The sequence below is a fragment of the Erinaceus europaeus genome, chromosome 2 (assembly GCF_950295315.1).
Source record: "Erinaceus europaeus chromosome 2, mEriEur2.1, whole genome shotgun sequence".
NCBI classification, from domain to species: Eukaryota; Metazoa; Chordata; class Mammalia; order Eulipotyphla; family Erinaceidae; genus Erinaceus; species Erinaceus europaeus.
Window position 1 is genome coordinate 120,945,707 of NC_080163.1, and position 16,832 is coordinate 120,962,538.

Genomic DNA, 16,832 nt, shown 5'->3' on the forward strand with positions numbered 1-16,832 from the left:
AGAAAGATAGACACCTGCAGACCTGCTTCACCGCCTGTGAAGCGACTCCCGTGCAGGTGGGGAGCTGGGGGCTTGAACCAGGATCTTTCTGTGGGTCCTTGTGCTTTGCGCCACCTGTGCTTAACCCGCTGCACTACTGCCCAACTCCCCCAGCTTTTCATCTTTATCTCCTTTGAGAGAGAAACACATAGAGTGAGAAGGAAGAGAGAGGAGAGACATCGGCACTGCCCTATCATCCACGGGTGCTGTCCACGGTGCTCCCATGTGATAGTGGGACTCGGACGCGTGACCTCAGTAATGGAGGTATGCATACAGTTTACCGGGTGGGCTGTCTCCCGATCCCATCCCGTGCCACTTTGGTGATTGCCGTTTCACTGGAGTATTAGATTAGTGGATTGTTTATGTCGATTACTTCTGAGGAATTCAGCACAAATTGTTATTCCCCAAAGAGGGGCTCTGTGGCAAAATCTATTGGGTGGGTTGGGGTGGGCACTTTCTGAGAAGGACTAACCCAAGGAGAATAAAGTGGCCAGTGGGGGTTCTAGAATAATTTGTTGATGATCCAGACTTTGTGGGGCACTCATTATGGGAGGAAGAAAGAGAGACAGAGTGCACCACTATGTATCCCCAATCTCTGGTTGAAAGTGTGGACAGTAGGGTCTAGGCAGTGGTACACCTGGTTGAGTACACATATTACCATGAACAAGGATGCAGGTTTATGCCCCTGTTCCCGACCTGCAGAGGGGAAGTTTCACCAGTGGTGAAGCAGGACTACTGGTCTCTTTCTTTCTCTCTCCATCTCTGTTTCACCCCCCCCCCCCCCCGTCAATTTCTGTCCTATCAAAATTAACAAGAATTTTTTTTCCTCCAGGGTTATGACTGGGGCTCAGTGCCTGCACTGAATCCACTACTCCTGGAGGCCATTTTTCCTAATTTGTTCCCCTTGCTATTGTTGTTACTGCTATTGTTGCCATTGCTGTTGTTGTTGAATAGGACAAAGAGAAATCAAGAGAGGAGGGGGAGAGAAAGATAGACACCTGCAGACCTGCTTCACCACCCATGAGGTGACCTCCCTGTAGGTGGGGAGCTGGGGGCTCGAACCAGGATCCTTACACCAGTCTTTGCACTTCATACCATATGTGCCTAACCTGTTGCGCTCCCCCACAACCCCCTAAAAAGAATTTTTTTTTTTTTATTTAAAAATAGGGGCGGGGAAGAAAAAAAATTTAAATGGCCTCCAGGGCAGTAGATTCATCATGCATACACTGAGCGCCAGAAATAACCTTGGTGGCAATAAAAATAAATATATGGAGAGAGGAATGGGCTCTGGAATCTTGACCCAACCACTCATGATCCATCCAGCTTCTTGTGATTTAATGACCCTATCTGTGCCTCAGTTTCGCCATCTTTAAAATGGTTGTAGGGGTGTTCTCAGCCTCTTGGGGCAGGCTTCGGATGATGCTGAGTGCCCAGTGAATGCTTCAGAATAGCTCCTTTATTCCCAGGGGCCTAGTCTGGGGTGCTCTCATTCTCCAGGCCAAGCCCCTTCTCTCTTTCCCAAGAAGGAAGCACGCTTCTTGGTATCTCATCCTGCACAGCAAGAGAACCACCTCTCCCCAACTCCCTGGAGCTTTTAAAAGCCCAAGTGCCAGACCACACCCAGACCAATTATCCAGGACTCTCAGGGGTGGGACCCAGGCAGCAGATGCTTTGGAAGCACCCGAGAGCACTTCTGAGATGCCCTTCCCAGGCTCCTCCAGCTGGTTAAAGTGCCTTTGCCTGGCCTGGGGATGGAGGGACTTCCTTGCTGATGTGCCCTCCTCCCATCACTGGCAGCATGCAGAAGGGACCCACACACACTTCCTGTGCCTTTGCTGAACTCCCAGCCTGGTGCACAGACCTGACAGAACTCGCCTTCAATGCTCAATGCTCAGTGTGCCTCACTGGGATGCTGGGCTTCAGCCCCTCTCTAAAGATGAGGAAAAAGAGGGTCTGAGAGTCTAGGACCTTTTCTGCCATTATGTGGCCGAGCCAGGCTCTGCCCCAGGAAGCAGACAGCTCAGGGCCAGCTCCTAGGTCAGAAATCCCATCTATCCCCACTGGCCTGAATGTCTTTCCATCAGTGTGTGCCTGCCTGTCTCCCCACTTTCTCTCTCCCCATTCTACCCTATCCCCCACTCCTAGTCTACCTCTTAGTATTTGTCCCAGTTGCATTCCACAAAGCCCACCTGCCTAAAACTGAACACTTTCTCCAGAACCCACCTCCAGACTGGCCTCTCCTCCTCCTGAGGTGCCCCCATTTCCCCCACCTGCCTGACAGCCTGAGCTCCACCTGCTGATTCCTCTGCAGCCCTATCTTCCATGCCCAGGTGGCACAATTTCTGATGCAGAGCTGAGCTTCCATGACCCTAGCCAGCATACCACCAGGCTCGGTGCTTTGGGGGCTCCCACAATCCTGCACTGCTGGGGGCTCTCCTCATGCAAGGTGTGGCTCCTCCAGCACAGCCCCTGCATGGATGGCATGTGCAGGCTGTAGGACTCAGATTCCCTACTTCTTCTGGCCTGCACTGCTCCTCCGTGCCCTCAGAGCAGCATCTGAACTCTGTAGCCACCCCCGCTATTACCCCATCCCCAGGAGGTCTCAAGTGTTCCTTTGGCCCCTCACTCTACCCTCTTCTTGCCCTGACTCCCACCTATCTGTGGACCCCACCCTTCTTATCCTTTCCACATTCAGTTCCCCCCTCCTGGGAGGCTGTTCTCTGCTTGGTCCCCTCCTGTTTGTCTCAAGGCTCAAGGTCCTTAGACTTCCCGGGCTGGGTAGGACCCTTCTTTGCCCACCTATCCTCTGATCCCTGCTGAAGCTAGCCTCTCCCTGTCTGGAGCAGTGGATTGTCCATCTTCCCTATTAATCTGAACAACCTGAACTCAGAGGTAGCTCCCACTCCCCCACTTGACCTTGTACCCACCTGTGTGGGCACCTCTGAGGCTAGACGCCAGGAAGGGAAATAGGAGGGGCTGGGAGGTCTGAGCCAGGGGATAGGAGAAGCATCCAAGGATGGTTTGCTTGGCGCACGCACGCGCACGCATGTGCGTGTGCGTGCGTGTGTGTGTGTGTGTGTGAGAGAGAGAGAGAGAGAGTGTGTGTGTGTGTGTGTGTGTGTGTGTATGTGTGTGTGTATGGGGAGGTGTCCTATGTCTCCCCCCATTGGGCCACCTTCCATCCAGTCTCTGAACAGGACAAGAGGCCCAGAGACTGAGAGACAGGGCTGGCCCTTGCTTGGTCACACCTGTATCCTGCCCTTCCCCCATCTATCCTGCTCACATAGCTGACTCATATAAGGGCTGCATGCAAGCCCCCACCTCTCCCCTAGAAGGGCCTGTGGGTAGACCCTACAGAAAGGGAAGTCCTGGGTTCAAATCCCCACTCTACTCTCTCAGCCAGTGTGCTGGGTGACCTTGGGCTTGTGACACGCCACTCTGAACCTCGTTCTCCAAGTCTTAAAGTGGGGCTGGCAAATGCAGCTTGGGAGTTAGGGGTCATTACTGAGGACAGACTGACTGAACAGGCAGGGTCAATTGCCGACTTTGTCAACTCTCTGCAGGAATAAGGTGGGGACTAGGCTGCTGGGTGAGACAGACTTTACCTCCATAGGCTGGGGACTGTGCTCCTAGGAATTTGATCTGTGTGGTCAACCAAGAGTCTGCATTTTCAAAGAGGGCAGGGTTCTCACTGAGGTACACCCATCCTGCAGACGTCTGGCCTCCCCTTGCGCTGCTTCTGCCCCTAAAGCCACAATGGCAGCCCCTGAAAGGCCAGTTTGGATGTATTAGCTTCATGCCAGCACCCTAGCCATGCCCTCACTTTCAGCCTCGGTGGGGGCCCGGCCTTGCTCGGCCTCCAGTGTGCTCAGCTTTGAGGTGCCTGTGAGTTTTTTCCTTTCCACCAATGCAGCCACATCTCTGAGCAAATGCAACCCAGATGTATTTGCCAGGCACTGTGACCTCAGGGCTGCGGTTGCTCTCCACCACAACTTCCTGTTGTGCACCCATAGGGGACTTGGAGGTGGGGGCCTGGCCACACGTGGCCAATACAAAACAAGCCTCTGATCTCTCCACAGGCCCGTGGAGGGAGGTGTAGACATGGGGCTGAAGCTGTCCTGCTTGAAAGGTAAGTCCACAAAGTGTCCATCATTGTCTCCCTGGGTGGGCTGGGGGGCTGGGTTGAGGGAGCTGGAGAGGGAAATGCAAGGGCAGACAGGAAACAGTGGAGTCTAGACCCCAGGGTCACTGTTCTGGGGGGACACACCCCCTTTCAGCAGCACCTTTGCTCAGTAGGCTCCTTTCCACATTCACTCTGTATCTGAGTATCCCTCCAGGCTTGGTGACCAGGGACCTCGTTAAGCCTAAACTCCCTCAGGCCTGTTTCCCCTCAGCGCCATTAGCCCTCATCAGCAGGGAATCAGGAGTAAGAGGCACTTGGCGGAGGTGCCAGGCACCAAGGCATGTTTGCTCTTCACCCTGCAGGTCTGTTATCACTAAGATAGGAGGGCCAGCCTGCCAGGCACTGGGGAGGACGGGCTAGGAGACAAGGTTAGCCAGCAGGAGAAAATTCTGGAAGGACACAGACTCACTGAAGGTGTTGGAGGCCTTGTTAAAGGTTGCCCAGAACTCTGTCCTGTACTCTAGAACTTTCTGTCCAATGTCTGATGACCCTGGGACACCTGGGACCAATTGGGCCCACACAGCCATCTCCCCTTGAAGCCCACCATTCAGAACCAAGGCTCCCGTGGCTCCCCAGTTTGAATTCTGAGTGTCCTTGGCCCAAGGGTGGCATGCCCACCACATCTGGGCCTGCCTGCAGCTCTGTGCCTGCCGCCAGCAGTTGGAAGCCAGGAGGTGGGAAAGGAAACCAGGCTCCATCTGTCCATCCTTCAAGTCACTGAGAAGAAGGGGGCCCTGGAGCTCCTTGCAGTGGCCTTGCTCAGGGCATATGCCAAAGCCCCCCCCCTTCTTGAGGGCTGGCACCTTGATGGGCAGCTCCTCCAAGACTACATGCAAACAGGGAGTAGTGGTCCCCCCAGAGAGAAAGTCCTGTGTTTCAAGGACTTTGAAAAGGTTTGAAAAACCTTCCTTGGATGCTTCTCCCATCCCCTGGCTCAGACCTCCCAGCCCCTCCTCTTTCCCTTCCTGGCATCTAGCCTCAGAGATGCCCACACAGGTGGGTACAAAAAAGTGGGGTGGGCATCCAGAGACATGTGCTCCCTACTTTCCCTTACGGGCCTGCTGCTCTTGAGCCTCTCACTGACCACATGGGAGTGGAAGGAGGTCTTTGCAGAGCTGGTAGCCTCCAGAGAGTGGGTGTCAGACCCTTAGAGCTGGGGGCCCAGGTACCCTCTTCCCCTTGATTTTACTGCAGATCTCCCTCTCAGACCCAGCATACAGTGAGTGTTCAGATAAGCTTTGGAGTTCGGGTTTTTTAATTGCCACCAGGGTTATCACTGGGGCTCTGTGCCCACAGTGTGAATCCATTGCTCCTGGCATCCATCTTTTCCTTTTTTTTAAAAAAAAATTTATTTATTTATTCCCTTTTGTTGCTCTTGTTGTTTTACTGTCGTAATTACTATTGTTGTTGTTATTGATGTCATCGTTATTGGATAGGACAGAGAGAAATGGACAGGGGAGGGGAAGACAGAGAGGGAAAGAGAAAGATAGACACCTGCAGACCTGCTTCACTGCTTGTGAAGCGACTCCCCTGCAGGTGGGGAGCCGGGGGCTGTAACCAGGATCCTTATGCCGGTCCTTGCGCTTTGCGCCATGTGTGCTTAACCCACTGCACTACCACCCGACTCCCTTTTTCTTTTTTTTTCTTTTTCTTTTCTATTTTTATTTATAGGACAGAGAAATTGAGAGGGGAAGGGAAGACAGAAAGGGACAGAGACACCTGCGGACCTGCTTGACTGCTCATGAAGCTTCCCTCTGCTGCTGGGGAGTGAGGTCCTTCCCTCTGCAAGTGAGATCCTTGGGCATGGTAATGTGTACACTCAACCCAGTGTGCCACCACCTGACCTGGGATTTTGTTTTAATTGTGGTCATATATCTGTCACATAAGATATACCACCATCAGGGGCCAGGTGGTGGTGCACCTGGTTAAGTGCACACGTTACGGTGCACAAGGTCCCGGGTTCAAACCCCTGGTCCCCACTTGCAGGTGGGAAGCTTCACAAATGGTGAAGCAGGACTGCAGGTGTCTCCCTGTCTCTCTCGCTATCTCCCCTCCCTCTCGATTTCTGGCTGTCTCCAATAAATAAATATAATTAAAAAAGATATATTACCATCACTGCTTTTAAGTAGCCAGTGCTTGGCATTATGTCCATCCTTCAGAACATTTGTCCCAATGAAAACTGTTTTCCCAGTAAGATGTTCCTTCTTCAGGCCCTGGCACTTAGGGATGTGCTCTCTGTCTCTTAATAACTTGCCCATTCCAGATGCTTCCTTAGAGTAGATCGTACTGTGTTTGCATTTTTTGAGACTAGCATAACATCCTTATGGTCCTTCTGTATATATCCTATGTCAGATTTTATTTATTTTCAGGGCTGCATGATATTCCATGCACACATGCCACACCTAGTTTACCCATCCAACCTTTCATGAGCACTGGGGCTGCTTCCACTTTGGCCCATGTGATCACACATCTCTAATAAAGGCATCACACCCCCCAGGGTCCTCTGAGGCCACTTTCAACTCAAGACTGAGGGCTCAGCCCAGGGAGGAGACTCAGAAGCACTTTCTGGGAGGAATGTTCCTGGGAATTAGTATGAGCCCTCCCCACCCATCTCCCCACCCTTGTGGGTCTGAAAGGCTGAGTGCTCCCAGGCTGGGAGATTTTTAAATGACCCCAGGCCCTGGAGGAGCTAAGTGCTGATGAATGAGGAGCTGGAGCGAGGTTGCTCATGCATCTTTCATCCTGGCTGTCTGCCCACCTCCGGAGGTGACGAGGCCAGCACAAACTTGGGTATGACTTGGGGAGGGGTGGAGAGCCCCTCCCTGTGCTATAAACTAAGTCAGCCCAGGCCTACCAGCCCAGGACCCCCAGGCCCTCCTCTACAGCAGAGCCAGACATGTGCTCCTTGCTCCCCACCCCCAGGCTACCTCACCTCACATCCCAGGGAACCACAAACCTGGCCCCCTTCCCTAGGCAGCTCCCAGCCTTCTGTGCCCTCCTATCCCTTGTTACCTGCAGGTGTGGTTCTACCTGGTTGTCACCTGGAATATGCAGTTCTCTGTGCTGTATTACTGGCATTTTTTTTGTTTGTTTTATTCAGTGTATTTCTTTATTTTGCTTCCAGGGTTGTTGCTGAGGTTCCGTGCCTGCACCACAAACCCACTGCTCCTGGCAGCCATTTTTTCCATTTTACTAGATAGGACAGAGAGAAATGGAGAGAGGAAGGGGAGAGGGAGGGAGAAAGAAAGATAGACACCTGCAGACCTGCTTCACTGCTTGTGAAATGTACCCCCTGAAGGTGGGGAGTTGGGGAATCAAATCCCTGTCCTTGCACGGTCCTTGTGCTTTGTACTATTTGAGCTTAGCTGGTGTGTTACCAACCGGCTCCCTATTTATTTGTTTATTTATTTATTTATTTTTGTTTATTTATTTTTTACCAGAGCACTGCTCAGCTCTAGTTTATGGTGGTGTGGGGGGTTGAATTTGGGACCTTAGAGCTTCAGGCATGAGAGTCTGTTTGCATGACCATTATACTATCTACCCCTACCCATTATTTGCTTTTTTATTTTTCAATTAATTAATTTATTTATTCCCTTTTGTTGCCCTTGTTGTTTTATTGTTGTTGTTATTGATGTCATCATTGTTGGATAGGAGAGAGAGAAATGAAGAGAGAAGGGGAAGAGACAGAGAGGGGGAGAGAAAGATAGACACCTGCAGACCTTCTTCACTGCTTGTGAAGTGACTCCCCTGCAGGTAGAACTGGGGCTTGAACTGGGATCCTTACTCCGGTCCTTGCACTTTGCGACACGTGCACTTAATCCACTGTGCTACTGCCCAACTCCCTATTTTGTTGTTGTTTTAATATTTATTTCCTTTTGTTGCCCTTGTTGTTTTATTGTTGTAGTTGTTATTGCTGTTGTTATTGCTGTTGTCATTGTTGGATAGGACAGAGAGAAATGGAAAGAGGAGGGGAAGACAGAGAAGGGAAGAGAAAGATAGACACCTGCAGACCTGCTTCACTGCTTGTGAAGCGATTCCCCTGCAGGTAGGGAGCCGGGTGCTCGAACCGGGATCTTTACTCTGGTCCTTGCACTTTGCGCCACGTGCACTTAACACACTGAGCTACCGCCCAACTCCCTATTTGTTTTTTGTTTGTTTCTTTGTTTTTTGTAACATTTATTTATTTATTCCCTTTTGTTGCCCTTGTTGTTTTATTATTGTTGTTATTGATGTCATCTTCTTATTGGATAGGACAGAGAGAAATGGAGAGAGGCGGGAAGACAGAGAGGAGGAGAGAAAGATAGACACCTGCATATCTGCTTCACTGCTTGTGAAGCACTCCCCTGCAGGTGGGAAGCCAAGGGCTCAAACTGGGATCCTTAAGCCGGTCCTTGCTTTGCGCCACCTGCGCTTAACCCAATGCACTACCGCCTGACTCCCGTGTTTTTTTTTAAAAGGCAGAGAGAGACTGAGACCACAGCTGCCTCATCATGGATGAAAGTTGAGGGAATCATGTTAAGATCAGACTGGTATCACTTAACAAATTTTTCTTAATTATGTCTGATTCTACTGACAGTGGTCTTTGGGTTGTTTGTTTGCAATGTGCTATTTTTGTTGGCAACATGACTTTGAACATATTTGCTTCCTGGTTTTTTGTGGTTTCATTTGGGATAAATTCCAGAGATCATAATAGTCTGGCTAATAGTTGGATGAGTGGGTCAGTACTAGGGGGACTTGGCTGGGGTGGGACCCTACTCTGTGTATCCCTCTGGGTCAGCCACCTCTCCTCTCCTGAGGAACAGGTGCTGCTAAGTTCCCAGCTCCCACATAGACTCAGAGAGGCAGTGAAGTTTCCCTGGGTGCATCCAGCTGACACTGAGGTGGGACTCAGAATCTGAACCCAAACAGACATATTGCAAGGCCTGGATTCAGCAGCCTTACATGTGGCCTTTTGAGAGGAAGACATTTCAATATAACTGATGAAGCTACTATAGCCAGAGACTTTATCCACATCATCCTGTCAGATGTACACATTAGCTCATAAGAGAACATCTCAAATCCCCATGGCTAAATTACAAAAGACCCCAGACTGGGAGCATGTGTGTGAGGAGGAACCACTACAGATGGGGGAGTGTTTGTAACACAACAGAAATATGTTACAGCATCTGTTGGGGGTCACAGTCTAAATCTAGGTGTACAGGGCGCTGTGCTTCTTCCAGAGCTTAAGGAGAGTGTTCTTCTTGCAGTCCCTGGGGGCTCCAGGTGTCCCTGGCTTGTTTACACAACCCTCCATTCTTGCCTCCATGCTTCCCCAGTCTTTCCCTGTGTGTCTTTCTCCCTTCTCATTTAAAGATTTCCGCTTGGGGCTGGGTGGCCATGCGCCAGTTGAGCACACATATTACAACACACAAGGACCCAGGTTCAAGTCCCTGGTCCCCACCTGCAAGGGGGAAGCTTGACAAGCAGTGAAGAAGTATAGCAGATGTCTATTTCCCTCTTTATCTCCCCTTTCCCTTTCAATTTCTGTCTTTATCTTAAGTAAGTAAAATAAAGTATAAGGAGGAAATAAAGACTGTTACAACTTTGTACTCAGAGTCACCTCAACTCCCGTCTGACCCAGCACACAACCCTTGACTAGTTCTATCTACAGAGACATTATTTACAAGGGAGGTCACATTCTGAGGTTTTGGTTGAACATGGATTAGGGGGTGACACCATTCATCCCAGCATAAATTGTTTCATCTGAGCCCTCCAGACTGGGAGGGCAGGACATGCTTACCTGTCTGGTAAGAAAGACAGCCTGGGTCAGTGGGCCCAGGAGTGTGAACCCCAGATCCTTTGTTTTGGTGGCCATTGGCTGGTGGCCAGTGGAAGGTCCTTTTGCTCAGAGCCTGGGTATAGCAGTGGTGACATGTGACAGTGTCCCCTTATGAGGGATGACATGTGTTAGCATCACTGTGTCCAGACTCTGCTCCCCCAACATCTCTCTCTCTCTTATTAATGTTTTCTTTTTCTCAGAGCACTGCTCATCTCTGTCTTACAGTGGTATGGGAATTTGAACCTAGAACTTTGGAGCTTTAGGTTTCAGTCTCTCCTTGCATAACCATTATGCTATCTCCCCCAGAATTTCTCAAGTCCACTTCTTTTTTAAAAATATTTATTTATTCCCTTTTGTTGCCCTTGTTTTATTGTTGTAGTTATTACTGATGTCGTTATTGATGTTGTTGTTGGATAGGACAGAGAGAAATGGAGAGAGGAGGGGAAGACAGAGGAGGAGAAAAAGATAGACACCTGCAGACCTACTTCATCGCCTGTGAAGCAATGCCCCTGCAGGTGGGAAGCCGGGGGCTCGAACCGGGATCCTTAACACTGGTCCTTGTGCTTTATGCCACGTGCGCTTAACCCGCTGTGCTACCGCCCAACTCCCCTTCAAGTCCACTTCTTATCCTTTATTCAGCTGGGATAGAGCACTTGCCCAGGTGGGGGACTTTTATGGTCCATAGTCACAGCCAAGAGGGGCTGGCACAGCAGGTGGCAGGCAAGGCTGGATTTCCCTGCTTCCTAAATTGTCTGTCTCTGCCAGTAGTGAGTGTTATTACCAGGAAACCACATAATAGAACTGTGTGTGGCTCAGGGGACTCCAGCGTCATATCACCAGGGGTCCAGAACTCTATTGGTATTTTTTAAAAAAACAGAGACAGAGAGGAGAGATGCTTACAGCACTGCTCCACTTACAGCAAAGCTGTACTTACAGCAAAGCTCCCCTCCAAGGTGGAGACTGGGGCCTTGAACCCAGATCCTCACATATGGTAATGTGAGCATTCTGCTGGGTGAACCACTTAGCCTCCAGAAGTGTTTTTTTTTTTTTTTTTTACCAGAGCACTACTTAGCTCTGGTTTATGGTGGTGGTGTGTGTGTGGGGTTGGGGAGAGGGGATTGAACCTGGGAGCTCAGAGCCTCAGGCATGAGTCTCTTTGCATAACCATTATGCTATCTACCCCACCTTTTTTTTTTTCCTCCAGGGTTATCTTGGGGTTTGGTGCCTGCACTAAGAATCCACTGCTCCTGGTGGCCATCTTTTTTCCATTGCTGTTGCTGTTGCTGTTGTTGTTGGCTAGGACAGAGAGAAATGGAGAGAGGAGGGGAAGACAGAGAGAGGGAGAGAAAGATAGACACCTGCAGACCTGATTCACCACTTATGAAGCAACTCCACTGTAGGTGAAGAGCTGGGGGCTAGAACCAGGATCCTTGTACTTCATACTATGTGTGATTAGACTGGTTTTTTTGTTTGTTTTGTTTTGTTTTGTTTTTAATGAACCTCCTAGGATTCTAGTGGCTGCTTCAAGAAGCAGTGATGCTGTGACTTTGGGGTCAGAGCAGACCAGAGGTTAGATTCCAGCCCCACCCCCCTCAATAATGGCAATCTTGGGTAAATCAAATGTCCAAGCCTCAGTTTCCCCACCTCTCACCCAGAATGGTGAACAGGGACATCTTGTGAGCTTGATTTTGAAAATTATCTGAAGGTGGGTGCCCAGTCAACAGAATATTCCATCCACCCTGGCATGTGTATGTTCCTGCTCTGTGGTAGCTTCAGGTATGTGTAGGTAACCCCAAGGCAAATTAAACTCAAGCTGGGGGGTCCCCATGGGGCCACCTGGGGCCTGTGTAAATGCCAGGGTTTCTTTCTTTCTTTCTTTCTTTCTTTCTTTCTTTCTTTCTTTCTTTTTTCTGGTTACCACTGGGACTTTACTGTTGCAAACCAACTTTTTTTCCCCTTGGTAGAAAAAGACAGATATATGGTCCAGGTGGTGGCACACCTGGCTAAGAGCACCCATTACAGGGTTCAGGGACCTGGGTTCAGACTGCAGGTGTCTCTCCATTTCTTTCCCTCTATATCATCCCCTCCTCAATTTTTCTTTTGTCTCTATCTAATAATAAATAAATAAAATAAAAAGATAAAGACAGACATAGAGAGATAAACATATACCACAACACCGAAGTTTCCTTCAGTATAGTGGGAACTGGTCTCAAACCAAGGTCATACCATGACAAAGCAAGTGAACTATCTTGCTTGACCCATTTCTGGGGCTATGAGGACAATGCCAACCCCTCCCCACTCCAGCATCACCATGGAGATGGGATTCCAGGATGGATGGAGCTGATGCCAGCAGACTGACCCCTGGGGCAGCCTGGGCCAGGTGAGAAAGGCCCAGAGGCAAAGACCTTGTCCTAGATGGGTGGTGTGAGTGTGTGTTTAATGCAGTGCCAGGGAGTGGGCCCAGGGCCTCACACTTGCATGATACCACTGAGCAGCCTACTTGAGAAGTCTTTTTTTTTTTAATATTTTATTTTATTTATTTATTTATTCCCTTTTGTTGCCCTTGTTTTATTGTTGTAGTTATTATTGTTATTGTTATTAATGTCATCATTGTTGGATAGAACAGAGAGAAATGGAGAGAGGAGGGGAAGAGAGAGAGGGGGAAAGATACCTGCAGACCTGCTCACCGCCTATGAAGTGACTCCCTTACAGGTGGGGAGCCAGGGGCTTGAACCAGGATTCTTACGCTGGTCCTTGCATGACACCTACTTTTCTTTTATATATATTTATCCCCTTTTGTTGCCCTTGCTGTTTTTTATTGTTGTAGTTCTTATTGTTGTCGTAGTTGGATAGGACAGAGAGAAATGGAGAGAGGAGGGGAAGGCAGAGAGGGGGAGAGAAAGATAGACACCTACAGATCTGCTTATACCACTTGTGAAGTGACTCCCCTGCAGGTGGGGAGCCGGGGCTCGAACCGGGATTCTGATCCCGGTCCGTGCACTTTACACCATGTGCACTTAACCTGCTGTGCTACCGCCCAACTCCCTCTATTTTTCCCCCTTTTTGCTGCCCTTGTTTATTGTTGTTGTTATTACTGTCATTGTTCTTGGATAGGGCAGAGAGAAATTGAGAGAGGGGGGAGAGAAAGATAGATACCTGCAGACTTGTTTTCACAGCCTGTGAAGCAAACCCCCTGCAGGTGGGGAGCCTGGGGCTCTAACCAGGATCCTGATGCCAGTCCGTGCGCTTTGCACCATGTGCGCTTAACCCGCTGCGCCACCGCCCAGATCCCCGACACCTTCTTTTCTAACTACTATTTGGAGTCTTGGGACACTTAGAAAGCAAGTCCTGGGAGTCGGGCGGTATTGCAGCGGGTTAAGTGCAGGTGGCGCAAAGCGCAAGGGCCTCGCTTAAGGATCCTGATTCAAGCCCCAGGTTCCCCACCTGCAGGGGAGTCTCTTCACAAGTGGTTAAGCAGGTCTGCAGGTGTCTATCTTTCTCTCCCCCTCTCTGTCTTCCCCTCCTCTCTCCATTTCTCTCTGCCCTATCCAACAACGACAACATTAATAACAACAACAATAATAACTACAACAAGGGCAACAAAAGAGAATAAATAAACATTAGAAAAAATAATAATAAAAGAAAGCAGGTCCTTCTGTTTAACCCTTTCTCGTGGAAACACTTGGTCCCAGCTGCCAGTCAGTGGCACCCAGGCTGGAAGCAGAGATGGATCATTTCACACACATTGCTGCTTCCCTATGGGATGCCCATCCAGGCCAGCAACACGGCTTACCATTAAATGTGAGGGGAGGTGGGACTGGGTTAAGCAGAACTGTAGGCCAGGGTGAAACCTGCAGCTAGGCCTACACAGGTTGCAGATGGCTCCTGGGAGAGTCAGCATGGAAAGAGTGGGGAGAGGTGGTGCACTGGGGCAAAGGCCAGGCCACAGAAAGGAGCCATGTTGGGTAAAGCAATGAAAAGACACAGGTGGGAGGACAGGGAGTTGGGGGTTTACACCAACGGGGACTGAAACCCCAGGAAAAGGGTCTGATTCATTGTGAGTTTTCAAAACGCATGAAGGGAGGTTACACACCTGGTAGAACACACCAAATGGTAGCAGTCAAGGTTAAATGTCTTAATTACCAGAGTTAAGACTCCCTTCTGTGAACTTCCCACCACAGAGCCGCTGGGGGAGGACCCTGACCTTTGCCCAAGAACAGGGAGCTTTGCCCATCCTGCTCACCTACACCTACTAGAGCAGAGCCCAGTGTTCTGTGGGGATGGAGGGGCTGTGTTGCTGGGGAGCCTCTCATTGGGTGGACAGGCCTTTTGTACCTGCCACTTGCCTGGCATGGAGCTAGGCCCAGGGATGGGCCCAGAGCTTCCACCCCCCGTGGGGAGACAGAAACAGGTGTGTGAACACGGACTGACTGTGAACTGCAGGAGAAATTGAGCTAAGGCAGTGCATTAGAGGATGAGCCAGGGATCAGCCTCTCTGCAGTGGAGGCCTCTGAGCTGGCCCAGAAATGTGGGGAAGAGTGTTTCAGGAAGAGGGAACAGCAGATGCAAAGGCCTGGAGGCAGGAACAAGTTTGGGGAGTCAGAGACAATGTTGGCAATATAGAGTTGAGCAACGATGCTGAGGTCTCTGGAGCAAGCAGGGCTAGGAGCTGAGGTGTATCTAGTTCTTCCTTGCACTCTTTCTTTCCTTCCTTCTTTTTTTTTCCATCAGGGTTATACTGGGGCTCAGTGTCTGCATAATGAATCCTATCACTCTTGGTAGCCATTTCCCTTCCCTCCCTTCCCTCCCCCCTTCCCTTCTTTCCCCTTCTCTCCTCTCCTTTGTCCTCTCCTCTCCTCTCCTCTCCTCTGCCCTCTTCTCTCCTTTGTCCTCTCCTCTCTCTCTCTCTCTCTCAATAGAGACAGAGAAATTGAGAGGGAAGGGAAAAAATCAGCAGGAAGAAAGAGAGACAGACAATTGCAGCCTTGCTTCATTACTCATGAAGTTTCCTGCCCTGAAGGTGAGGACTGGGGACTTGAACCTAGGTCCTTGTTCATAGTAATATGTTTACTCTACTGGGTGACCCCCAGTGGTTCTTCAGTTCTTTCTCATTAATCTTTTTAAAAATAGAGACAGGCAGGGAGAGGCTTTGTGTCTGAGTGAAAGAGACTACAGCACCAAAACTTCCTTCAATGCAGGCCATGTGTCTGTGAATCTTTCCAGGTGACTCCTGGTTGCAGCTTGGGTGAGAGCCACTGTCCTTTTCAGCTGTGGCCTGACATGTGCACTGGCCTGCCATGGTAGCAGGGGACTGCTTAGCCTATCTGGGAGCCCCCAGCTTGTTCCTGGGATGGTGAGAACCAGAGCCTATTAGCAGATGGCTTTATTTGTCCCCACCAACCCCCAGGGACAGTGGCCACCCTCCTAGCACACTACAAGGATTTATCTCCTGTGGTGCTTAAGCTAAACTCCAGCACCTGCTGTTCCCCGAAAACTGGGTGTGGGGGGCACAGCAGCATGTAGGGTTCCAGCTGTGGGAGGGGAGGTGGCCTCTCACCCGGCCTTAGTGGCCCAGCTGGTCTCAGGCAGGACTAGACCTGCTGTTCCCATGATCCTCTGCCTCCTCTTCATGCTCTGCTCCCATGGGGTCCAAGAATCATGCTGTGAACTCACCCTACCCTGAAGCTACACACCCGGGTGGGGCAGTTACTGTGTGCAGGATGCTCTGAACTCTGGCCCAGGTGTGGAGGCCTCCCCTCACTACCCCCTGCCTCTGGGGATTAGCCAAACACTGCCCACACAGCTCCCCCCAAGGGGAGAGAGGAGGGGAGCCAGGTGTCCTGCCTGCTGGGTCCCTGCAATTTGCTCAGCAAGGCCCCCCGGAGAGCTTCTCCTCACCCTCATTTTGCTGATGAAGAAACTGAGGCACAGGTGCTGGTCCTCTGCCCCATTCTAGTGGCAGAGGCTGTGTGGTAGCCAGCCTGGTTGAATATACATGTTACAATGCATAAAGACCCTAGTTCAAGACCCTAGTCCCCACCTGCAGGAGGGAAGCTTCATGACTGAACTGTGAAGAAATGCTGCAGGTATCTCTCTTTATCTCTCCCTCTCTATCTCCCCTACCCATCTTAGAAAAAGAAGAAAATAGGGGGCCGTGTGGTGGCGCACCTGGTTGAGCGCACGTTAAGCCCTGGGTCCCCACCTGCAGGGGGAAAGCTTCAGGAATGGTGAGGCAGGGCTGCAGGTATCTCTTTGTCTCTTTCCCTCTCTATCACCCCCTTACCTTTCAATTTCTGCCTGTTTCTATATAATAAATAAATAAAGATAATTAAGAAAAAGAAGAAAATACAGGATGGGGCTGAACTGGAGGGCCTGGAGCTGACCAAGAAGCCTAGAAAGAGAAAGACACACACACAGACACACACACACACACACACACACACACACACACACACACACACACCCTCTATCACCACCCCACTCCTTCTTCAGTTCACAGTTCGCTCTGCATCTGGCATGGGCAAGCATTCCAGAAGTGTCTGTGTAGTGAGTGACAGCTGGATTGCCCTTTATGGGGTGGGCACAGGGGGTAGAGAGGCCAGGACTCACAGTCTTGTTCCTGCTTCCCAGGAGGGGCCCCCTGGCTTCACACCTTTCAGGACCACACTGTCAGGCTGAACCACCACCTCCCAGCCACCCAGCAATCCTGCACCCCCAGCCCCATCCTATTTCCAGGGTGCCTACAGATGTGCTGCTATATCCCCTCTAGTTTGTTTCCAGCTTTGTGGCCTC

General features: G+C 50.4%; 1 protein-coding gene across 3 annotated transcripts in view; it reads left to right on the forward strand.

The window, feature by feature from the left end:
* C2H16orf74 (chromosome 2 C16orf74 homolog) overlaps window positions 1–16,832 on the forward strand; it is a 56,786-nt gene that overhangs the window by 20,313 nt on the left and 19,641 nt on the right. For 2 of the 3 annotated variants that reach the window (XR_009548240.1, XM_060185059.1), the window contains exon 2: window positions 4,119–4,168. The exons of the other annotated variant lie outside the window; for it this stretch is intronic. Coding sequence is in view for 1 of the 2 variants with exons in the window: in XM_060185059.1 (XP_060041042.1) it covers window positions 4,141–4,168 (28 nt within the window). In the remaining variant the exon portion in view is untranslated. The remainder of the gene's footprint in view (window positions 1–4,118; window positions 4,169–16,832) is intronic. 3 annotated transcript variants of the gene reach the window in all.